Here is a 22928-nt window from a genome sequence, read left to right as displayed (position 1 = left end):
AACCACAGAGTGCTCCTTGCTGGCTGCCCTGGGCTGGAGGCAGGCAGCTCTCAGGCGAACAGAATGGAAACAAAGCAGCGGACGCGTGGTTTGCACACACCTTTATCCACTGTGGAGGGCTGGGACACTGCTGACAGTGAAAAACCTGGTGACTGTGGGAAATACCTGACTCAACACTGATTGCATCGGGGCTAAACAGCGTGAAACATAAGCCAGGGGTGGTAAATAAATACTTGATAGTGCAGCCTCATCCTGTTTGGCTGCTGCTTTTTGCTCGGTTTCTGCGGCGAGTCCTGGGCAGAACAGAGATGAAATCGGGCAGCACTCACACAGGGGATGCCACGGAGGAGGGAAGAGGTGCCGAGGGGGCGAGCCCCATTGCAGTATGGGCTGCTAGCTCACACCTCCCACCCGGAGCCACTGCTCCTCTCGTATTTACCAGGTTGGTGGCTTTCGCTCTTCTCTTTTGACTCAGCAGTGAAAGTGGGTTTGGGGGTTGCAGAGGGATGGGTTAGTCCATCCCCGACCTCTCCGAGCCCCTTTCCCTAGTGCAGAAGTTTTTATTGCTACCCCATTTCTCCGGCTGGGGTCCGGTTGTGTTGCAGCCCTCACTGCGAGCTCTGGCACGGTCAGGGCAAGGTGCTGGAGGCTGTGGCTGTGTTGTATGGGAGGGCAGGGGTGTGAGCTATGCAGCCGAGGGTGGCACCTGGAACCAAGCAGTGCAGTACCTTTCACAGCCCCGAGTCACCAAGGCACAAAAATATGTGGGATTCACCTGTCTGAGGCTGCACCTGCACTTTGAGCCTTTGCTCAACAGGGCAAGCGCAAATTTTGGTGCAGGAGAAATCCCACTCGCTCCACTTTCCTGCTGAGTGAGACTCCCAAGTTAGGGTACTCACATCAAGGTCCCTGGGTTTCATCTGAACAGAAGGACTCTTGACTTCTCTGGCTTGAAACAGAGACAGAAAACTCCCACCAGTGTGCCTGGGTTTGGTGCGGAAAATAACGGTGGTGCTACTGCACTCTGCGGGGATGAGATGGCCCAGAAAGACCCTGGGTATTTACAGGATGTCCTGACTCATGCTTTCCTGAGCCAAAACCCTTAGAGCTAAACATTACCTCTCATCCCCGGAGTATTACCAAACAGCACATCACTCTGATCAGCCCAGTGCCTTCTCCTCATCCCTTGGGACTACAGAAGAAGGAAGGCATGAGGGGAAGGCAGGAGCATGACGTGCAGGAGTGAAGTGAATGCCCCACAAAGACCCAGCATCACACCTCTGTGCAGGGTTTTGGTGGAAGTTCAGTCCCGGGGAAGCACAGAAAGTGCAAACAACACAAATGTGGGGTTTTGTGCAAGACCCACATCGTAGGGGTTGGGTCCAGGACAAGGGGCAGCCGCTGGCCCACGTCATTGAACGCTGCAGTGTCCCTTGTCAGCCACGAGCAGGTGGAGAACAGTTCACAGCTGGCGTTGGGGTGACAGCTAGGGGACAGTGGCAGCAGGCCGGGTGCCCATCCGCACCTCAGGGCTCTGGGTGCAGGGGACTGAAGAAGCCAGCTCGCAGAAATGTGTCCTGCCGGGCAGATCAGAAGTTCACATGACAAATCTGGCCTTGCCCCTTCGTGGAGAACTGCAGAACAGCCCCGTGTGATGTGGGGCTTGCAGGAACCTCTTCAGCAAAGGTTCGGTGCTAATGTAGAGCACCTGGAAACGTCAGCCTGCGAGCGCTAAGCTCTGAAGTCTCCGTCTCCAACACCCACACAGAAAAGCGGTGTGCCACCAGCACGGAGATCGCTGTGATGAGCTCAGCTGAAGCAACGGACTGGCCTGAAAGCTGCCAAATTAACTTCCCCCCAAAATACCCCTTGGACTTCAGCAGGCTGGTCTAGATTTAACCAGCGACCAGGAGAGAAAGGCTCCCGTAGCCCTGCAGAGACCACCTGAGGTTGTGTCAAGAAGCCAGCAGCCCCAGCTCAGGTGATGATCGTGGGACCCTTCATGTGAGTCATGCGTCAGCCTCCCCGAGGAGACACTGTCCATGGCGGGGAGCAGAAGTCCTTGGCTCGAGGACAGGCTACGAGCACATGGAAAGCCCCAAGCCTGCGGCCTACACAAGCCTAGGGGACAGGGGACAGGCTGTCACCCCACCACCTCCAGCCTTCTGCCACCCGGAGGGGCTCTCCTGGCGGTGCCGAGAGCGAGCCCCTCATGGGGGCATCAGACCTCGGGCACCCCGAAGGCCAGGTTGTCCCGAATCATCAGCGTCTTCCGAAGGTCTCGCTCCATGATCGGCCTCTGCGTCCGCCACTTGTGGGCTTCCTGGAGTCCGGGCTCGAAGTAGTAAATGCAGGCCCCAAAGCCCACCAGGATGAGGATGGAGATCATCAGGTACACAGGCACAAACCAGTCCAGGAAGTGGGGCATGGCTGCTGCAGAAAAGAGGAGAAAGCTCTCATAGCACCCAAAAAGCAGCTCCGCCAGGCTCTGCCATGAGCAGTGGGAACAGCACCCAGCCTCCCCACACCACTTCTTGCCTCCCAGTTCATGCTCCATCGCAATCTTGTGCACCTGGACCCTGTTTTGGCTCCCTTGGGACCTTCGCTGTGTCCCCCATGTCCCAACCCCACCTCGTGCAGGCCATTTGACCATCGCCAGCACGTTCCCCACTGCTGCCCTTTCCCACAACTGGAGCCCTCTGCCAGCAAACGCCTCAAACACAAGGGGTTGCTTTGCCCCACGGCCCCCGCTCGGGAAGGCAAACTCCCTGCAGCATCCCTGCTGGCACAGGGGAGGAAGAAGCAGGGCATTGCTTGCCAACTTACTCCTCACTGTGATTTCTGTGTTGGCGTGGGTTCTGGTTAATTTGGTGCCACAGTAACTAATTTAATTCAGAGCTTGCTGGTTTTTTTTTTCTTTTTTTTTTCTTTTTTGTTTACACCAAAGCAATCAATCAATTCAAACGTGCCCAGAAGCATTTGCCTGCTGAATGCCTCCTGCAGCACGAGCCTCCATCCCTGCCTGCACAAAGACCACCAGCAGGAAGCACGAGAACGAAGATGACTTTTATTTCTGCCCTCTGAATAACATTTATTTTTTGGGGGGTTTAGATCTGAAATGAGCTGCACTTCTTGCTAACATAGCAAGAAACTGCCAGCATCAGAGGAAAAAAAATAGATTTCCTCCCACTTACTGGCACAGATGCTGGATGTATATCTGTCCTGCTTGCCTGACAGGGGAGACCTCAGTGGGTTTCGGCTCCTTAATGCAGCAGCCTGGGGAGGAAAACCCGATTTGGACCCCCCCCACGTGCAACGGGCGACAGGACAAAAGCCAGCAAGCTCATTTCCTTCCCAAATCTCCCGCTTTTCAAACAGCTGTCATCCAAAAGCACCGCAATGAAAAGCAGCCCCACAGAGCCCCCGCTGCATCCTCCCTCCATCCTCCCCAGCTCCACCGCCTCGCGCCCCCATCAAGGGCCAAGCAGGACGAGGTGTCGCTCTGCTCGGGGTGGGGGGGCACAGAGGGAATGAGCAGATTTTGACCTCAGATGCCGAAAAGAGGGAGCTCCGTTTGGGAAGATGTCACCTTCCCGGAGCAGATATCTCTGCAGATACCAAACGCGCGTTAACCCCTGCGGGGCCGGTCAATCTCAGCCCCTCTTTACCCCCCATCTAAGGTCCAGAAGGGGCCCCAGCACCACGCACCTGCCCTGACGAGGGCGATGTGGGGACAAACAGCCCCCGGCCCGCAGCCCCCCGCCCCGGGCACCCCCCTACCTCCTTCCTCGGGCCCAGGCAGTGGGATGCAGCCGCTCCCCCCCGGCATCCGCCGCCGCTGCCGGTGCCAAGCGTCGCCGCTCCGGGAGAGCGGGGCGGCGGCAAGCGGCGGCGGGAGGCGGGGATAACGGGCGGCCGCTTCCCCCCCGGGGCTCCGGGGGGCTGCCCCCAGCGCAGGCCCGGGGACCCCCCCGAAAACCTCCCCTCCCCGGGGGAGGGACCGCTCCGCCGCCAATGGCAGCCCCGCGGCGGCAGGGCTGGGGAGGCAGCAGCCGTCGTTAGGGCAACGGGCACCGGGTACCGGGGGATGCTCCCAGCGCACCGGGTACCGGGGGATGCTGCCATAACACCGGGTACCGGGGGATGCTCCCAGCGCACCGTGTGCTGGGTACCGGGAGGGATGCTCCAGCTGCCACAGTGGGCCTCAGCTGCTCGGCAGCATGGAAATGGGGACAACCCAGCTGCTTTATCTATTTATTTATCTATTTATTTATCTATTTATTTATCTATTTACTTATTTATCTATCCGTCTATTTGTTTATTTATCTATTTATTTATCTATTTGTTTATTTATTGCGTACACAGGGAAATCTTCGCTGTGACCCAGAAGCGTTACCCAAAAATCGACCGGACTCCCAGCCGTGGCCCGGCCGGCCCCCCTGCCCAGCCCCCTGCGGGGGGTTACGAGGGGCTGCGGGGCCGGCGGAGCCCCCCCTGCGCCACCCGAGCCCCCCCCCAGGGCCACGCGGGGCAGGGGGCACAGCCCGCGCATCCCCGTGCCCGCCGCACGTGCGTGGCCACCGAAGCCCCGCCCCCGACCGAGGCCACGCCCCCAGCGCGAGGCCACGCCCCCGCGGGCGACGTCACCGCGGGGGCGGGGCGCGCGGCGTCTTTCGAACGGCGGCGCGGGGATGGCGGCGGTGCGGCCCTTCGACAAGCTGCCGGCGCTCAACTCCGCCGCCTTGCTGGTAGGGCTGCCCCGGTCCCCAGTCCCCGACCCCAAATCCCCAACCCCAACCCCAACCCCCGTCCCAATCCCCACCCCAGCCCCCGCCGCCACTCCCGTCCCTGCCCCCCCCCCCCCCCCCACACAGCGCCAACGGTCGCGCTGGCCACGCCCCCGCCCCGCTGGCCACGCCCCCGCCCCGCTGGCCACGCCCTCCCCCCGAGCCGCGATAGGCCGCGCCGCGGCCGTATGCAAACGAAGGCCGCGCCCCCCTCGGGGCGGGGGCGGTGGGCGGGGCCGTCCCTGAGCGCGCCGCCTGCCGCCCGCAGCTGGTGGGCGCGGACGGGAGCGCGCAGCAGCGGCTGGCGGAGGCCGTCCTGCGGGAGCGGAAGGAGTTCAAGATCAGCATGTGAGTGCTCGTAGCCGCCGTACGGTAACCGCCCGCCTCTCGCTGCTTATCCCCCAGCCTCTGCTGAGCCCCGCGGTGCCCTGACTGGGCGGCTGCCCCCGGGCGCTTCGGAGAGCGCGGGAGCCGGGACGCAAAAGCTCACGTAGCGCAGCAGGAGAAGCGGCCCTGCGCAGTTTTGGGGGTGTTTCGGGGTTACGCGCCTCGCAAAGGAATGCGTCTCATCTGGCAGGCCTGCCTGGGAGAGGAATCGCAGGTTTCTGCGTCTCTTCCTGCTGGGGAAGGGAAAAAAAAAAAAAAAAAAAAAGCCTTCGCATGTCTGAAGGCTCCTGACATCATCTGGTGATGTTGGTTTAAATACAGAAATCCAAACCGTGCAGCTTTTTTCCTCTTCAGACAATGAAATCTGGTACTTTCGCTTCGCCACAGCTTCTTCTTAAATTTCTAAGCATGTTGGGTGTTAGAGCGTATCTTGCTTGTGGCTTCCCTTAGTTTCAGAAGGTTTCTGTCCGCTGGTACCTTCCTCACTCACCCGAAACAAAGCACCTTTATTCACAGACTGGCAGGCCGAGCTACAAGCCACATATCCATGACAGAAGGAAGCGTTCACTGTAGTCTGTGGCTGCTGGGGAAAGCCAAAATCCTTAAGATTAATCGCTAGAAGCAATACCTTCCAAGAAGACCCAAAGCAGCGCGTCTCTTTTGGCTTCCAGAGACGAAGCGGGTTGGGAAAAGAACAAAAATCCCAGAATTTCAGTCTTTCCAATCTATATTTTGGGCGGTCTTCCAAAAACATGTTATTGACAACTTTCTTCCCTGTGAAAAGCCCAGACACGCGCTACAGATGCCTTCCCCCCCCCCCCCAGTGGAAGAGACACCAAACCCCATAATTCTTCCCACAGGTGTATGGCGGTGTCATTGCTGTGTAGGAGGGCACCTAAACTGGCTGTGCACGTGCAAGCGTTGGCACACTTTAACTGTAACTGTCTAGCAAAAGACACAGGTAAAGCGCTGGGGCTCACTTTGTTAGAAAGGTCTGGTAACAAGGAAATACGCTGGCTGTCACATGCCTCTGGGGGGAGACTTTTTCTGAGTTTTGTTACGCTCTATTAACCTCCCATTATAAATATCTGAGATTAGCAAGTCCATGGCTGCCAGAAGCTATGAATAGGCTTAAGGGATGAGAATCTAACTTTAAAGAATCACTGTGTCTCCTCGGTGCCTAAGAACTCCAAGTTAGCGGGAAGCCAGCTAATTATGCTATATGGTGAACAGCAATGGCGATGTGGTTGTGGTTGTGTGGACGCTCCCTTGCCAAGCTATTTGGTTAACCTGGCAAATTTCGTTATCTTTCAGCCACCTTGCAACATCCCTCCCCTTGCCGGCAGAGCGGGATCACCTTCGGCCCAGGATAGATCTGATCGTATTTATTATTGACATCAAGAGCAAATACAGGTAAAAGGAGGGCAAAAATTTGAGAGGGGAAGCTGCTATTCCTTCGTGGATTGATGACTAAATCTACTTATTTATTTATTTGTTTATTTATTTTGTCAGAATCGTGGGATTTTAAACCCAAGACTTGTTGTGGTAGAAGAGCTCGGTGATGCATATAGTGTTTTTTTTCCCTCTAGCAGTGGACTAGGATTGAACTGCTCTGCCTAGTGATGTGCATCATGTGCTGTAGCAGAGCAGGCAGAATTTCTTCCTGGACAGGGGGTGATCTGAACTGAGCTTTGGAAAGATGCTGTCTGTACAGCCCCGCCATCATTTCTATCTAATTTTAAAGTTCTGTAATATGTTGGCAGCTAAAACGTGCTGGGCAGGGCTACCTAATAACCAGCCCGTGCTGTGCCTGTGTTCCCACGCCACTGGCCAAATGGCAGCAGCACTGCACAAGTCCCCAGGCAGAAAATAAAGGTCTGCAGGGATTGATCTCTCTCTCATCTCATGCTCATCTTTGTAGAAATCATTTTTGTGTTCCCAGGCCGTAAGTAAAGACTTGCTTGGGCACAGAAGTCAGCATTTTCTTACTTACTTAACTTTTGACTGATGATCCTGGACTCTCATTTACCAAAATGACAGGCCCAGCTGCATCCTTACAGCACAGATGGTGCTGCAGAAATGTGTGGGTTGCCTTTGCTGAAAGAGCCTAAGTAGTACTGAAGTCTGGCTGGATGTTAACGAGTTTGGATGCTTAGTGTCCACAAACCTTGGAGGGCACTGTTCAAACCAAAGTCTTACTGTTGAGTCTCGGGTAGAAAAGGTATTTTATGGATTATTAAACAGCTGTGGGTATTTCAGAGGTCTCTGATGCCATGCTTTTAACATAAAGCATGGTTCTGCCGGCTCTCAGATGGGCAGATGTTAACATCGTTGGTTTTCCAGCTGCGCTTCTGAACGTTACTCCCTTTGTCCTTGTGCTGTGCTGGTTTTACCTCCCTGTCCAACTGGATTGTCTGTGCTTTTCTGACAGCCTGAAGAATGTTGAAGCTTCGCTAGCTTATGTGGATGCCAGCTTCTTCCTGGGCAAAGTATGCTTCCTTGTCACCGGGGGTACGTAAGGCATCTGCCCTCTCCCTCTCTGAGCAGCACAGCTCACTATTGCTTTCCTTAAAACAAGGCAGTGGCTAAATTTGAAACAAAACAACGGCGGCCAGTGGCTTTATCAAAGCTTTGTTTAAGTTAAATCTGAGCTCATCTACCTGTTCTTGTTTTCTTAGCTAAAATATGGTTCTATTCTCTCGTGCTCACTTGACCTCTACATTTTGATTTTGCCATTCAGGCCTCTGTTGTCTGTCCCTCGCTCCTGAATATGAATTGTGTTATTAATTTTTTTTTTCTGTGCCACTGCAGAAGTCTGTTCTATCTGCTCTTGCAGATCAGTCTTAATGGTAGTCTCAAGTAGCAGCGAGGAGCATGTGATCCTGTGGTAATAAAACGAACCTAAATGGATGAGCTACTAAACTATTAAGTGTAATTTTAATACAAGACTGGTATACCTGCTGTGTGCTGTCTGGCCCCATTGTGTCTCTAATATTTCCCTCTGTCTCCTGAGTGGAGAGGATGCTTCCTGCATCACTTCCCTGCTTCAGCTCGGGGGAGCTGGAGGGGCCATCCCATCCTGCTGTGTCCCTGGGATTTGGGGGTCAGGAGGCCTAATTTGGGGGTGAGGAAGAACCTTAGTGTTGCCTTGTGCTATGGCTCTCCTGATGGAGGGAAGTCCTTGGAGAAATGAACACCCTGCGATACCCCAGGAGGGCTTCTGATTAACGAGTGGAAGGTTCTGCTCCTGCTGATAGTGTGCTGACGGGTCCCTTATCCCAAATGCTAACATTACAGCACCCAGTAATGTGGCGATACCGTTCCTGCTGTCGGTATTATGAAAGACTTCTGTGCTAATTCCACCGCACATCTTGCACCATTCTGTTTGTACTGCTCACTGGTGCCTTACCTTCTACGATGCCCTCAAAATTAGCTGTGGATCATTTTGCAGATGCAGAATTTCTCAGTACTTTTCTTCACTGAGTGATGATTATGGGGCTAGTAATGCAGAAAAACTTTTTCCGTAGTTGGCAGGGTGAATAACTGCGGCATAGAGATGAATGCCATCTGGAAACTGAGAGACGTCTACTGCAGTCCTGTGCTGTTATGTGAGCTGGAGGTAAGATGCCTGTTTGGTGTCGGAAGGGATTTGTAAATTCCACTGCTCTCTGATCTTTAGTAACACCGTTACATTAGCAATAAGTACATCTACATATGCTATTGTCACACAAAAGTAGCATCAGAGACCAGACTTTTTACCAGGGCACGTTCAACAAGTACAGGAGTCTGACTGTCCTTGATATGGGTCTTCTCGATTTTCTGCACCTTCCTCTGCCGCTTCAGAGCCTCAGAAAACCTGGTCTACATTTATGAGAAACTTCTCTGATACGCAAAGCCTTGGTACTCTTGTTCCTTGAAGCATTTTCTCTTCCTGGGAGCCCCTGAGCTCCTTGCTCTGTGATTTTTATTTTTATTCTTATTCTTTCTTTCACAATGCTTCTGTTATCTGGGCTTTGTCGCTTCACAGGCTGTTTTGCAGTCTGATACGCTACTCTTCAGACCAAGCAGGTAACTGGAAAAAGCTGGCAGGAGAGCTTGGCATTCAGCAGGGGCACGTCTTACTTTTCCATTTAAGCATCATTCCATCCTCAGGGACCAATTCCCTATCAGCAGATAACATTTGTGCCTTTGGCAGTTCCTCTGTTTGCCCCCCCCCCCTTTGTCAGCAAATCAGAGCTAGTGAGTTTGGGCACTTGAAACTTTCTTGGGGTTTTCAGCTGGCAGAACGCTGCACCTCTTCTAACGTTTGGGGAGTAAATGGATCTCATGGGTGTCCTCTTTATATAGCAGCTCTGAACAATACTTAGCTCTGGTTACAGTTCTTTATCACAGCTAAGCAGTGCTTTTCTTTTTCTGATATTGATTAAATAACTTCTCCGTTTTGTTTCCAGTTGGAAAGGATACAAGCTACCACCGCTCAGCGGCTTCTCCGGATGTTACAGATCTGTGCTGGTCACGTACCAGGAGTTTCTGCCCTGACTTTTGGCTCGCTGATGAGGAGCTCTGCTGATGACTAGCTTCTTGTTGTGAGAATTCGTACCGGTTCATCACTTTTCTTTACTTCCAGGCATTCAAGCTGCTGCTGTTGTTGGAATCACTTTAGGAAGCTTTCTTGCCTGACTTATTACAAGCACTCATGCAGAGCTGTTTATAGTTGCTAGCCTGTCAAAAAAGCTTGATTCCTGTTGAGTGGATAAGGTATAGGTGGTGGGGAGGGAGGATAGTTTGAATTGGGGATCCCTAACTGTTACTACATCTGAGTCCCATTTCATGATGAAGTTTAGATTTCGCCTATTTGCCAGTGGCCAGGAGCTACATGTTTTAGTGAGAGAATATCAAAAATAACAGCCCACTATCCCAAATGCTGTGTGTCATGGTTGAATATCTTAGTTCCAGTAGACCAAAAGTACTAGAGGTGAGGCAGCAGGCTTCTGCTTCCTTGCAATTGGAATACAGTACTTGGGACTAATGCAAAACCTCAGTGCCAGATTTTGTTTCCCCACCAAGAGAATAAAAGGGTGAGGAAGGCTGTCCTGCAGCTTCTAGATAGACTGCAGTTGGCAGTTAATGATCCAGCTGTGTGAGCATCTGCCCAGTGAAGGGCTCAGCATTTCCGTGCCTGATACATAATTGGGGAGGAAGGGACTAAAGAAGATAATCTAGCACTTTAGCTTTCTTTTATATCTTTAGAGAAAAAAGACTCTGTCTCTTAAGCCCACGATAACGTGATTTGGACAGCTGTGGACTGTTCTGCTGCAAGTCAGTCCCTGCAAACCGAGGAGCAGTTCTCCAGAGAGATCTAACCTCCGAGTCAACAAATGAGGAGGGTTGTAACTCAGAGTGTAGCAGTACTTTGTGTTACAGCCCTGACAGGTATGCAACTGAAGGAGAAACATGCAGCTTCTAGTGGATATCAGATCTTTTTCCCAAAGTAAAGAGCTCCAGAGAGCTACAGGACTGCACTTTTCTCTCCAGCGTCCTTAGGGCTGAGGCTCTGTGCTCTGGGGCTAGCCAGAGATGAAACACAGCAAACTGGACTATAGCAGCATACTGAAAACATATGGTGTCGGCTTGGAATCTGGGCTTATACTGAGTATAGTCCCTTAACTAGTAGGTTCCCATCAGCAGTAACTCATGCCTTATTCTTACTGTCAGATTTTTTGATTTCTAAGTTAATAAAATGTATAATATTTAATAGCTCTTCGTGTGTTCTTTGTTTAGGTGTGTGGTATGGGCTCTAAAACCTACAAACATGTTCCCCCAGCTTGCCCTGGCAGTGAAACTGGTCCTTGCTGGCATTTTGCATGTTCAGTTCAGTTACTTGCTGGGCTGCAGTCACCGTTTTGGCCACGTGGTGGTGGCAAAAGCTTTCCAAATATCATCCTTCCTGTGAACTGAATTGAACTACCTGCCAGAATATTGCGTTTCTTGAAATACTGGGATGTTGCTTACCCAAAATTGCATGCCAGGTAGAAATGAAGTCTTGAGAGAATCTGCTAAGCTCCCCTTTGGTATAATTTATTGAATCCCTGCTAGTCTGCTTTAACATCCCTAGGTGCAGCGCTCTGGCTGCGCGTGCTGTTTTGCTTAGTCTGTTTCTGACATCTGCCCGTGAGCAGAAAGCAGCACTGCGGGCTTCATCAGCTGTGAGTGTTGGCAGTCCTTGCAAAGACAGCCCAGCAAGGCACAAAGCCTGTCTCCTTGCTCAGAGGACACGCAACATTGGTTGTCAGCTGGAACAAAGGAGCTGAACCAGTCAGCTGTGTTACGGAGTCCAAAAGGGCCGGACTCTGGCTAAAACCCAGCGGAGAAAGATGTGCAAACACTCATGGCCACGTAGGAAGGACGGAGCCTAGTGCTGCACCGCTGCCACTGCTTGCTACGACTGCGCCACCGGAGAGGGGCAATGGCGCCGAAAGACCGGTTTCTCCGTTGGCTGTGCCGGCTCGGCCTCGCTCTCACTTTGGGTCCCTCAAAATAAAATGAGACCGTGGTTCAGAATAGACTGGTTTCGATTCGCTCTCGACGTGCAGGTGCAGCCTGGGGGAGGGGAGGGGAGGCCTGCGGCACAGAACGAAAAATGAACGAGTCTTTCGTGTCCTCTGCAACTGCTGTAGGGCAGGGAGACTTCCGCCACCTAGGCCACGCTCCGGTTGCCTCTGATAACTACTGGCATCAGCCTCAGGAGTGATTTCTCTGGCTGTGCTTTCTTAACTGGTGAAAACGAAACTTTCTTTGGTTCGCCCGGAACGCAACCCCGGTGCGCTACTGTCCAGCACCTTCAAACCTTGTGGGTTGTTTTCCATCGCTGTGTTAGATACAGAATTTTTCTCCTACCACTTCTAAAGGAGAAAGATGCTGTTTGTGCTGGCTACAGGTGGCTGAGTCCTAGCTGGTACAAAATAAAAGCTAGTTCCTTAAGAGCAACATCTCGCTTCACCTTGGGGCAAATATTTTTCTTACTCTTAGGAAAAAGTCTTTAATAGAACTGGCAGGGGAAGTGGAGCGTATCTAAGACTATGACACTGTGTCTCAGGTCCATCATGTTTTACAACCGAAAGTAGTTGGGACACATCTAAAGCTACAGCTACAACTGTGTAAATACCTCTAGGAACTGTCAGCTATTAGTTTAGACAGGACATAACAAAGCAGAGCAGACGAGGCAGCTGAGGATACCTTTCATCTAGACGGGGTAGCCAGTGCTAATGTTTGATAAAGGTCTTGTGAAAGTAGTGTTTGGACTGTGGTCAGGCACATGGAGGGCCTGAAGTTGAATTAAGGCTAGTCACTTGGGTTCTGTTGTGTTTGAACATCATGAAAGACCTTGTCCAGCTGGCTAAAATCTAAACTAACAGAAATATTTTGGAGTTTTTTTTCTCTTCATCTCTCTGTGCCTCAGTTCCCTATCTGTTTGGAGATGTACTAAAAGAAATCCCCCTCTCTCTCTGGCAAAAGTACTCAGCTTTGCCAGTTTGACTACTTCAATTTGTGGATGTTTTTGTTTGTCAGCTGTGCATCAGCAAAATTAGTGTGAAAGGAGTTTAATTAGTACAGTAGGACTTATACCAGTAGCACTGAAGTAAGCTTTGGTGAAGCAGTGCTTTTGAGCTGGTGGAGCTGAGTGAAACTAACGGGGGCCCTCCTGCTACAGCAGCATGACCCACAGGAGCAAGATTTTGTATCCTCACCATGCTAGCCAAGCTGCTTATGGAGGTGCTAAGAGATTTCAGCACAAATCAGCATGGTTAGCATTATCTGTCTGGATTATAGCTCTCTGTTAGCCCAGGTTTTCCAAGAGAAGCTTTTCTTGCTGGCTTTGCAGCACCAGCACTTAAATCAGACCAACTTTTAGGTGCAGCAAGACACGTGGTGTGCCCGGTCTGTACTGTCGGGGGGAGAGCCCGTGTGCTGATACGGGGCCTGGAGTAAATGATCTCTGTCCTGCAACAGCCATCGGAGATAAACCCAGCCCTGGTGATTTGCCTGCCCTCAAGCCTTGAAACTGGTGGTAGAGATCTAGACTCAAGGCCACCCCTAATATTTGCTCTGGCTGAACCTGGATGTCCCCGCTCTTCTGTCTCCCTGGGCAGGCCCAGGCCCCCCGTCATGTCCCCTGCAGGCCAAGTGGTCTCTGTTTCCCACCCGTTCGGTGACCAGCTGTCCTTCACTGCTGGGGAAAGTGATTTGTATGCAAGAGAAAGCAAGGGCTGGCACAGCCCAGAGCCGGAGCAGAAACGCCGGGCTCACTTTGCCTCCGTGGATGTGATTTCTTGCATGGCTCTGGGCATGTGTGTTAAAAGTCACTGTGCCTTGCTGGCACTGCCCGTAAAGCAGGAGCCGTGTCCTCCACGATGGGAGTGAGTTGACATTGGCACCGTGTTTTGGTGTCCTTGGGGTTACAAATACAGAACAGTGCTCCCCTGATGAGCTGAGGTCGGTGTTTGCTGCAGCTCTGGGGGAAGGTAAAGGGGGGCTTGGTGGGACCCTCCTGAGCTCAGACGTGTCTGCCCCTTGCCACCCGCCCCTGCAGCGGAGAGGCTGACACCAGGCTCTCTTCCTTCTCACAGGGCCTTGCAGCATGGCTGAGTTTTGTTGCGAACTGGGGCAAACCCACCTTCTGAAGCACTGAAATTCCCCGCGCAGCCGAGTTCTCCTTGAGCTGGCTGGGGGGGGGAGAAATCAAAGTCTCTGGCTCTCTCTCACCGTTAAATATTAATACGGCGCGGCGATGCTAAGCGGGACGGATCCCCTCGGGCCAGCTTGGATGTGATGAGCCGGAGCGGTGGGATGCGGGGACTTAAGGGGCGATGGGACTTGCCCAGAAGCCCCCACAGCTGAGCAGCGCGGGCTCGTGGCACGCGAGCTGCAGGAGGAGCTGCCATATGCCACGGTGCTGCGGTCCCCCTCGGGCTCACCACATCGCGAGGGGCTTGTGTGACACGTCTAGCCCTGCAAGCAGCCCTGGAAGGAGCTGTGGATGTCCCCCTGCCCCGTCGTGTCCTTGGCAGGCGGAAGTCAGCGGTGTGTGAAGGAGCCCGTGCTTTACATACGTGCGCCTCCCCACCGCCGGCCCAGGTGCAGCTGCGGGCTGGGCACGAGAGCCCCGGGGGCTCTGCACGTCACAGGAAGGAGCACTGAGGTGGGGTGAGGATGAAAACAAAGCGAGAAGCCGCCTCCCCTTGGGAAACAGGGCCCCCGCTGTGGTGCGGGGGCTGCTGTGTCCTCTGTCGTCCGCATCCTCCCACTATCACCGCCGTGCCGCAGTGAGCTGTGCCCGGGGAGCTGAAACACCGCGCTCGAGGGCGGGTGGTTTGAGTGCAGGAGCCAGGCAGAAGCGTTGTGGTGAGCGCTGGCAATGCCTAAAAAGCCCAGATTGTTGAACACACCACAGAGGCTCCCCCCGATTTTTGGCAATTTGGTGTATTTTCCTTCCTTTCCATGCCCTCAGGTACTGACTGAGGCTGGGGGACCTGTGAGACACTCGTTATCGGCAGCAGTCAGCTCACAGCTCTCTCCACCCTTTGTGCTGGCTGCTTGCCCCGATGTCACAGCAGTGTTGGCATCGCCCCAGCACGAACGTACGCGGTTGTTTTCCCCTGCCCTGTTCCCTCTTCTAACTCGCGCAGAGCTGACAGATGTGGAGCCCGCGCTGCGTTCAGCTGGGCTCCGACTGTAACTACCTGTGGCTCTTGCTGCAGCCGAGAACCTCTCTTCGCAGCCATGTGCCGGCGTTGCCTAACTAATCCTCGCCCTCCCCACGACTCAGGGCCTCTTGCTGCTATGCTGAGCAGCGGATCAAAGGCTTCAGAGCTGGTGAAGCTCTGGGAACAGCATGGCGTTTCCTTGTATGAGTGTTCCAGCAGCCTTCGCCTCGCTTTGCAGAGAGCAATTTTACTACCTGGTGCTCTGTCTTACTCTCTTCCATCCCCTGGTTCCCATGTTGTAACCTGACGTGCCCGTCCTGAGCAGTTCTCCCTCCTGTTTTCTGCTCCCCGGGGAAACGGAGCGGAGCTGCTTGTGTGCAGCTGTTGCATAATGCTGACCTACTTTGAAGACGGGTTGGTGGGCTGCGTAGCGTTTGTCCTGGTCGGGGTAACCCCTCCGGGGCGTCACGTCCCATGCTCTGGGCTCGCGCTTTCCCCAGCCCCGCTGCACGTGGGCTCTCACCTGCGCCAGGCTGCTCCCCACGCGGTTTGGCTTAGCTCAGCCACTGCATGGGACTAATACATAGTGATGGTGTCCTATAAATTATAGAGTCGGTACGTTCGCCATCTGCTCTGCGCTGAAAGCTGAGCGTGATTGAGACCTTCCCCCCTTCGCAAAGCTCGGCTCGATTGCCGGGCTGAGCGTGCGGCTCTCCTCTGAGTGCTTCTGATCTAATCAGGTAAGGAGGGAGGTTCGTAAGCAGGCTGCGATGTTCCTGCACCCTAAGTGAGAGCCGAAGCACTGGCCAGCATCGTAGTGCCAGGAGGATGTGAGTAAAAAGTGAATCTGATTTCATGCTAATTAGGTTCTAAACAGAGTGAATGCTGATTGCGGTGGTCATATCAAAGAATCAAAATAGCAATGCAAAGAGCAAAGGAAACCCCAGAATGATTCATATGAGAAGGGGAAATAAAGAGAGCCATGGGGGAAGAAGGAGTTTGAGGGGGACTAAATTGCTCTGCTTACCCAAAAGCAAAGGGGATTTGAATCAGATTATCCTCATTAGATGTCTCTTTAAAGCATCATCAAGCGAAATGAATGGTCCGGGGGAGAGCTTGCAGGCATGGTGTCTGCGATTATCACCAGGGATTTACAGTCCTGGTTATCTAGCTCAGAGACAAGATGATTAGAGGGCTAAAAAGCTGTATCTGTCCTCATCCTCTGCATTTTGGGAGAGGGGGGGAGGATGCTGTATGGCTGCATGGTTCTTATAAGCCCACACCCTGTGGCAATTGATCCCTGTGTTGCTGGGGGTACTGGCTCGGGTGGGGAGCACAAGATACGAGCGCAGAACCATGAAAGGCAGCCGGGCACTGGTGCTGCTGTCTGGAGAGGGAGGAGAGGGGATGCTGTCAGCCGGAGCCTCGCGGCTGGCCATGCGGCGGTGACAAGCTCGCTGCTGCGGGGCCCGTTTCAGTGCGGCGGCCGCTCGCTTCCCTGCCTCTCATCCCGGGCTCATGCCCAAACACGTGCAGCTCTCTCCTCTCGCAGCGCGGCAGCTCGTGGCAGCGCTGTGGGGCTGAAACCAGCTTGAGTTTGGCATCTGACCGTCCCGCAGCCCGCAGCCAATGCTGCCGTGCTGCGCCGGGGCTCAGCAGCTCACGGGTGACGGGGCAGCAGCCAAAACCAAAGATGCTGGCAGGGGTCTGGGAGGCCATCCTTGCACCTACCCAAAGATAAGTGTCCATGTGTGGCGGGACCCTGATGCACCCTGCCAGCAAATTAGTTCCCTGGGCAAACATCATTTCTTCTGGTTTGGAATCATTTGTGGGAGCACGCTTATTTTCCCAGGGTGATCTGCTAGTCAAATGTATTCACCGAACTCTTCCCGTGTGTGAGCCTGAAACTCCCGCAGGTAGCTGGCCACACGTAAGTGCTATGCAAAATTCAATCTGGGCTGCTTAGCTCAGCTTTGGCTTCCAGACCAGCTCCGTGCCCCTCGCTGCTGGGGCAAGGATGAAGGGCAAACGTGACCCTCAGTGGGTCTGGCTCTGGGGCCCCCTCCCCAGCTGTGCAGAGCTGCTGCGGGGTCGGCTCCAGCCCAAACCTCCCCAGAGCACAGTTTTCATTGCTTAGGGTTGCCTGGTGCATTGTGTTAGAGGTTCGTCCCGAAGTTGCCGGGTCTGCCAGATAAACACCTAGCAGCCTCTGCGATCAACACGTCTTTGGGTTTCCGGCACACACAAGCACAAGGTGAACTTTCGGTGGATATTTTCTGATGCAGCCAGTGCTGCTCGCACGTGTGAGTCACTTCACCCACCGTGAGGCTGGAGGAACCGCTCACGTGGGACCCGTTCCCCACATGTGGGACCCGTTCCCCACGTGTGGGACAAAGGCCTGCCATTGCTCCCCGGGCTGTGCGTGCTGCCCGTGCTGCTCGTGGGCTCTCCATGGGGCTGGCGGGACGATCCCGGCCATGGGCAGCCCCCCTCCTGCATGTCTGGGGCAGGTGGCGGCAGGGATTGAGCATTCTCTGGCTCCAGTATTGAGGCATAACGCCTAAATCGCTCTTTTGATATTTTTTGCTGGTTTATTTGTTTAATAAAACCATTTGGTTAGCTAGGCTCCCAAGCTCCTGGGGCTTTCGTTTGCAGAGAAGATACGAAAAGCGCATTTCCTTATCCAGTGAGTCATTTTTCCTGCTCTTTAATTATGCATTTGTGCTATTATCAAGCGTATTCAGCCTTTAGATGTGAGCACTCCATAACACTAACCAGCCGCTGAGCCTCAACTTTTCCTACTCCAAAAGCGATGCTGCTACGGGGGCCAGAGAGGCGGAGGCGCGGGAGGCAGTGGGGGCCGGTGCGGGGAGCCCTGGGCGCGCTGGTCACACGTGAGCGCTGCCGGGAAAGTCAGCGGTGATTTTCTCCATGAGTAAGCCCTGCTATGTGTGAGTTCAAACATCATCTCCCTGGCCCGGGTGGGAGCAGACGGGGCGGGAAGGGAGCAGGAAGGAGTTGCAGAGAGCTCCCCACACTACCAAGCCGCCTCTCGGGTGCTGGCCCTAAATGCCCACAGGTCCCCCAGACACCAGTGGGGAATCAGCTGTGTGCTCTGAACACCCTCAGCCCCCCGGAAACCAGAAGGGCACAGCCAATTTTACCACTTCACAGGAAAAATACCTCACGGGAGGCACAAGCCCTGGCGGTTCATGCGGCGAGGCAGTGAAGCAGCACCTGTGGGTGCCTGCAGCAGCAGCGAGGCAGAGGGTGCCGAGTTCACCGCTGCGCCTGGCACTTGCAGCCTCGAAGCAAGAGAGAGAGAAGCGCTCTGCATGCTCGGGGAGTTTTCATTTGAGTAAGGCCGAGGTGGAAGAACTGAGTCACCGCGGCTGGGGCCACGCTCCTCGGAGGAGAATGGAGGAGCGGAGCGGCACGGCCGTGCACGCACACGTGCGCGCGTGCAAGGGCGAGCGAGGCAGTGGCCGGGCCCAGCGGTGGCGTAAGGGGAAGTGAAATCACTGTGCTGGTGGGCAGCGACTGGTTTTGGTCATGACTTTCACTCGCCCAGACGAGATGCCGTGGCCACGCTGGGAGGAGCCCACGGGCTGCAGCGAGGTGAGGGGCTTGACAGGGCAGGCGGCTGTGGCGCTTCCTTCAGTGGGAGCAGGCCTGCAAAGTGGCCACAAGGGTCCCTCTCCTTCCCGTGGGGTGAAGGAAAGGGGGACGTGGTGCTTGTTTAGTAAGGATGGAGCAGAGCCACCTGCAGTGCTGAAATCAATCGCTTATCTGCTTCAGATCCCAGACGCCAGGATTTGACATACATGTGGTGGCAGGAAATCTCTCCTGCTCAAGATTAGGAAAACCCAAGGCCCTTCACAGAGTATTTAGTCCCCTCCAAGGGTATGGGACATGACCTGCCTGGTGGGACTGGCTTTGTTCATGCCCTGGGCAGTCACTGAGAGCAGGACCAGCTCTGAACCCCTGAGGAACAGGACATGGTGCCAAAGGGCTTGGAGGCTCCGTGCCAAGGGTCTAGCACGGGATGCAGTGAGCAAGTTCGGCCTTTTTGTGTCAGTCCTGGAGTGAACCGCACCACCTGAGCCTGTGATTTCTGCCCCACACTCACGTGGACACAGGGCCCACCACGGATAAAACCACCACACACAGGCTTCACCAAGGGGAGACCAGCAAATACCCCGATGCCGGAGGCCGGGGTAGATTTCAGAGAGGCGCAGCCCACCCCGGTGAGGGGCTTTTCTCTGGCAGGCAAGGGAGCTGCAGGGGCTGGGGGCAGCATACGGCTGGGACTGGGAGGCGCACCAGAGGCCGCAGGGATTTTGGCAGCGTGTTTTGGAGGAGAGGGCTTCTTGGATAGTGCATTGCACGGGCGGCCAGGGGTAGGGCTTCAGTGTGCACCCTCCTCCTCCCCAGCGAAGATCCGCCCCGGGGGAAGCGCAGCGACCGGAGCCCCAAGGGAGCCGAGGCGGCTCGACAGACTGCATCTCCCTCTGCCACCCGCCCCGGGGCTCGGCGATTTCACACTCGGGCAGCCGCTCTGCGCTGCGCCATGCGGGAGCACTCGGCCATGTCCTCATTGGGAAAAGCAGACGCCATCGCCTCCTGCCTCCCCTCGCAGTGCTTTGACCCCCTGACCAGGTTCTGCGTGAGGTGCTCCGACCTCTTCAAGGACAACGCAAGTAAGGGCGGCCGGGGCTGGGCGGTGGCGGGCAAAGGGGTTGGAGGACACCCTGGGGTTGGGCTGGAGGGAACCTTCTCCTGCGGATGGTGGTGGTGATGGGGCTAGGAGGTGGACAGCGATGAAGGTCCCGCTCCTTCTCTCTCCACCACCAAATCCGGAGACCGGGAGGCCTGGTGGGTAACGCCACCGCCCTCTGCCCCTCACCCCAGCTCTCTCCCTCCTGACCCCGCCGGCGTTTCGCACCACAGCAGAGCCCGTCCACGTGGCGTCCACCTCAGCTCCGCCGCCCACCCTGCCCTCCGTGGACCTGCCCAGCACCCTCCTGACCTTCGGGGTCCCCACGCTGGTGGTGCTCCTCCTGGTTCTGGCCGCCCTCTGCGGCCTCTTGGCCTGCAAGGCGAGGAAGCAGAGGAGGAAGAGTAGGAAGACGGAGCAGGAGGCCAAAGGTAGGAAACCTCGTGCTCACTCTGTCCCAGTCCCCAGCTCCCCAAAGCAGGTCCCTGCTGGCCCTGTGTCATCTCAGATGACACTGTCCCACTCATGTCCCAGCTCGTCAGTGGGGTGCACCAAAGTCTGGTCCTCTGCCCTGCTACCAGAAGGCAATGTGTGAAGGACTCCGCACATGGCAGGAGTCACGCGAATGGGGTCCCACACTGAGCACCCTGCTCGGAGTTCCCAGCACCCTCCTACACGTGCGTGACGCTGCCACCCCAAAGGGGTGATGGTGTTGGAGCCATCCCCCATCAGTGAGATCCCAGGGCACTGAGCATCTCGCAGGGGTGTCCCCAAAGGCACCCGAGATGGGGCGAGGGACGGGGTCGTGCCTCTCCCCACAGGGCATTTCCAGGGGGTGAGGCCATGGTGCCTCACGGGGGACACCCGGCAACAATGTCAGAAATGAAAGGGGAGGGAGAAATCCAGCGTGGGGCAGCGCAGGGCCGCGTGCTGCTGTAAACAAGTCTATTTTTAAGAGGGAAGCGGCCGGGCCGGTTGCTCACCGCCAGCATGGGCTCACGGGAGACTCGAGGTGCAAGTGCGCAGCTGCGCTTCCCCAATTACGCTCTGGGGGGGAAAAAAGCGCTACGAAGCAGCGTTTAAGGAGAAATAGGGAGGAGATCTCTGTCCTAACCCCTTCTCTTGCCCTTCTCTCAGAAAGCCTGGGTGAAACCGGCCCCCTGCCCAGCCCTGGTTACCCAGACTTCGCTGCTCCGGAGGGGGAGGTCGACCCGGCGCGGGGCCCCTGCCCTCACCTCAACGGAGGCCTGAAGGCGCCGGGGCCGCCTGGGAGGGACAGTGCAAAGCGGCGGCCGTGCTGCCAGGGCGATGTCGAGCGCGACATGGTGCTGCTGGCCGCCACCTGGCCCCACCACGAGGAGCACGGCCACGGCTTCCCGCTGCCGGCCACTGAGCTGGGCGCCACCGCCTTGGTCACCACCAAAACCACCCAGGACTGCATGGGCGAGGAGAGACCGTGACGGATGGGAAACGGGGCTGGGGCTCTCCAGCTGCCCCCTGCAGCCAGCCAGAGCCCTTCCCCAGGCGGGCAAGGCCTTGTGTGGACCTGAGCTGCACCAGAACTGGGCTTTGCCATTTGTCACTTTTGCCACTTTGCCATTTTTGTGGATTCCGTGCCTGTAATTGCCAGAGGAAGTCTAAGGATCTATGCCGAGTTACTGATAGCTGCCGTGGCGTAGTGGTGCTGTCTGGAGGAGGCAGGGATGTGGCCAGTGAGGAGGGAGCATCGCGGGGACTGCTCTGCCTTCTGCCAGGCTGCCATAGTGCAGGTGTGGGTGAACTGGGGAGCCCGGATGGGTCTGCTGCTGGTGGGGGGATTTGTAGGGACACAGGACTGGATGACCAGAAAGGGGGGAAGCAGGGGTATGTTAGGATGAAATCCCATCGCCATTATCTCAATTTTTTGCTCCTGATCTCAATAAAATGAGTCTTGGGGCCAAATCGAGCAAAGCTCATCCAGCATCTTCTCCATGCACAGTCCTGCCTTCCTATCTCCTGCTCGCGGTGACACCCAGGTCCCCACTCCCTCGGGGTGCTCTTGTGTGGCAGCAGGCACCCGCGGGCAGTGGTGGGACCCCCCCCCTCTGCATCTGGGTGCCCTGGGGATGGGAAGTGAGTTCGCCTTTCCAAGCAGGGAGTGAGGGAAGGAGGATGGGGAAATCTGTCTTTGCTCCAAGCTACGGTGACTGAAGTCAGCGAGGACCAGGGGCAGGCAATGGAGACTGCTGGTCGAGAGGAGCGCTGGCCGCAGGAACTTGTCATGATGGCCCCAGACAACCATTGCTTCAGCTCACGGTGGCTGCAAAAATACCGCATGTCACTCGTGGTGACAGGACTCACAGTGATGGATGTTTCCATGCTGCACAGAACCAGGCAGGGAGTGATGTGAGCGTAGGAGGGATGACTTAATTTATGTGCGTGTCTCCGGGGGGTTGCTGTGCACGAGAATTGACCAGCAGCACTGGTCCAAGGCAGCTCTCCGTCGATGGCCTTGTTCACACACATGCTGGTGGCTTGCCTGTACAAGAAGATTTGGAAATGAAGTCATTAGTGCGGGATGAGCTCCATTCAATGATTCCAGCTTTGCTCCCGATCCACCACCGGTTCTGGCACCCGATGTCACCATCAATGGATCAGGGCTGGAGCCAGCATCACGCCCCACCTGGAGTGCTCTCCTCTCTACTGTGGTATTCAGATGTTGGAGGACATTGCCGTGCTCACCCAATGGACCACGTAGGTCTGCAGACCGTGGTGGGATTGACCAGTGACTGTGCCGGGTAATGTTGGCTCTTCTGGGGTGCAGGACCACGTGCCGTTAGAGGGTGATGCCCCCCTTCTCTCCTGGCCTGGAGCTGGAGCTGGTTTCACTGCCTTCACCCCATCAGGGGAACCACAGGAGCTGCTGCAGGGCACGAGGGACCAAATTTTTCACCACAAGTCCTCTCCCAAATCTAAAAGCACCGGCTGGGCTGAGCCTTGATCCGGCTAATGCCCAACGCAGTTCAAGACACGATGCGTCCCCGTCACTGGGGGATGCAACCTTTGCACGCCTGGTTTGGGGAACAAACAAACCCAAGCGCTTTGGCAACCAGCCCGTGCCTGGCTGGGGACGTTTTGGCACAGGCAGAGGGCGTGCTCGTGGGAGGCAGAGCAACCTGCTTCACGGAGAACGGGACAGGAGGCGGCGGGGGTGGGACTGTCGTGCATCCCATTCCTGTTTTCACAGCTGAGCCCTGTGTGTGCGGCATCCACCCCACACCAATGTGGTGGTTTGGAAAAGGAAACCATGTAAAAATCCTGCTGAAAAAAAAAAAAAACACAACTCTTCCTGCT

General features: G+C 55.3%; 3 protein-coding genes across 5 annotated transcripts; 2 read left to right on the top strand and 1 right to left on the bottom strand.

Annotated features, from left to right (window-relative positions):
- Nucleotides 1-2221: 2221 nt before the first annotated feature.
- Nucleotides 2222-2428, bottom strand: SMIM45 (small integral membrane protein 45). Its single transcript, XM_050708190.1, has one exon. The coding sequence runs from the start codon at nucleotides 2426-2428 to the stop codon at nucleotides 2222-2224; it is 207 nt and encodes a 68-aa protein (XP_050564147.1).
- A 2203-nt stretch (nucleotides 2429-4631) lies between these two features.
- CENPM (centromere protein M) lies at nucleotides 4632-10929 on the top strand. Its single transcript, XM_035544270.2, has 6 exons — nucleotides 4632-4748; nucleotides 5056-5135; nucleotides 6489-6587; nucleotides 7606-7685; nucleotides 8702-8793; nucleotides 9626-10929. Exons 1-6 carry the CDS (start codon nucleotides 4692-4694, stop codon nucleotides 9749-9751), a joined length of 534 nt encoding a protein of 177 aa, XP_035400163.1. The 5' UTR covers nucleotides 4632-4691; the 3' UTR covers nucleotides 9752-10929.
- Nucleotides 10930-19358: 8429 nt separating this feature from the next.
- TNFRSF13C (TNF receptor superfamily member 13C) lies at nucleotides 19359-22928 on the top strand. 3 transcript variants are annotated; one of them, XM_035544227.1, is made up of 3 exons: nucleotides 19359-19578; nucleotides 19790-20026; nucleotides 20733-22928. In XM_035544227.1, exons 1-3 carry the CDS (start codon nucleotides 19449-19451, stop codon nucleotides 21053-21055), a joined length of 690 nt encoding a protein of 229 aa, XP_035400120.1. In that variant the 5' UTR covers nucleotides 19359-19448; the 3' UTR covers nucleotides 21056-22928. The 3 variants fall into 3 exon arrangements, with proteins under 3 accessions (XP_035400120.1, XP_035400122.1, XP_035400121.1); XM_035544229.1 differs by having other exon boundaries at nucleotides 19832-20026; nucleotides 20733-22897; XM_035544228.1 differs by having other exon boundaries at nucleotides 19417-19578; nucleotides 19829-20026; nucleotides 20733-22898.

The sequence above is a fragment of the Cygnus atratus genome, chromosome 1, assembly GCF_013377495.2.
Source record: "Cygnus atratus isolate AKBS03 ecotype Queensland, Australia chromosome 1, CAtr_DNAZoo_HiC_assembly, whole genome shotgun sequence".
Taxonomy (NCBI): domain Eukaryota; kingdom Metazoa; phylum Chordata; class Aves; order Anseriformes; family Anatidae; genus Cygnus; species Cygnus atratus.
The sequence above is the reverse complement of the archived record's forward strand: the minus strand, read 5'-3'. Positions and strand labels throughout refer to the sequence as shown.

Excerpts from the sequence above, each read along its gene's own strand:
- SMIM45 (XM_050708190.1), bottom strand. The coding sequence starts at position 2,428 with ATGCCCCACTTCCTGGACTGGTTTGTGCCTGTGTACCTGATGATCTCC.
- CENPM (XM_035544270.2), top strand. The coding sequence starts at position 4,692 with ATGGCGGCGGTGCGGCCCTTCGACAAGCTGCCGGCGCTCAACTCCGCC. Across the intron at positions 6,588-7,605 it reads GACATCAAGAGCAAATACAG|CCTGAAGAATGTTGAAGCTT; the intron begins GTAAAAGGAGGG and ends CTTTTCTGACAG. Across the intron at positions 8,794-9,625 it reads TGCTGTTATGTGAGCTGGAG|TTGGAAAGGATACAAGCTAC; the intron begins GTAAGATGCCTG and ends TTTTGTTTCCAG.
- TNFRSF13C (XM_035544227.1), top strand. The coding sequence starts at position 19,449 with ATGCGGGAGCACTCGGCCATGTCCTCATTGGGAAAAGCAGACGCCATC. Across the intron at positions 19,579-19,789 it reads CCTCTTCAAGGACAACGCAA|CTCTCTCCCTCCTGACCCCG; the intron begins GTAAGGGCGGCC and ends CCCTCACCCCAG. Across the intron at positions 20,027-20,732 it reads GACGGAGCAGGAGGCCAAAG|AAAGCCTGGGTGAAACCGGC; the intron begins GTAGGAAACCTC and ends CCCTTCTCTCAG.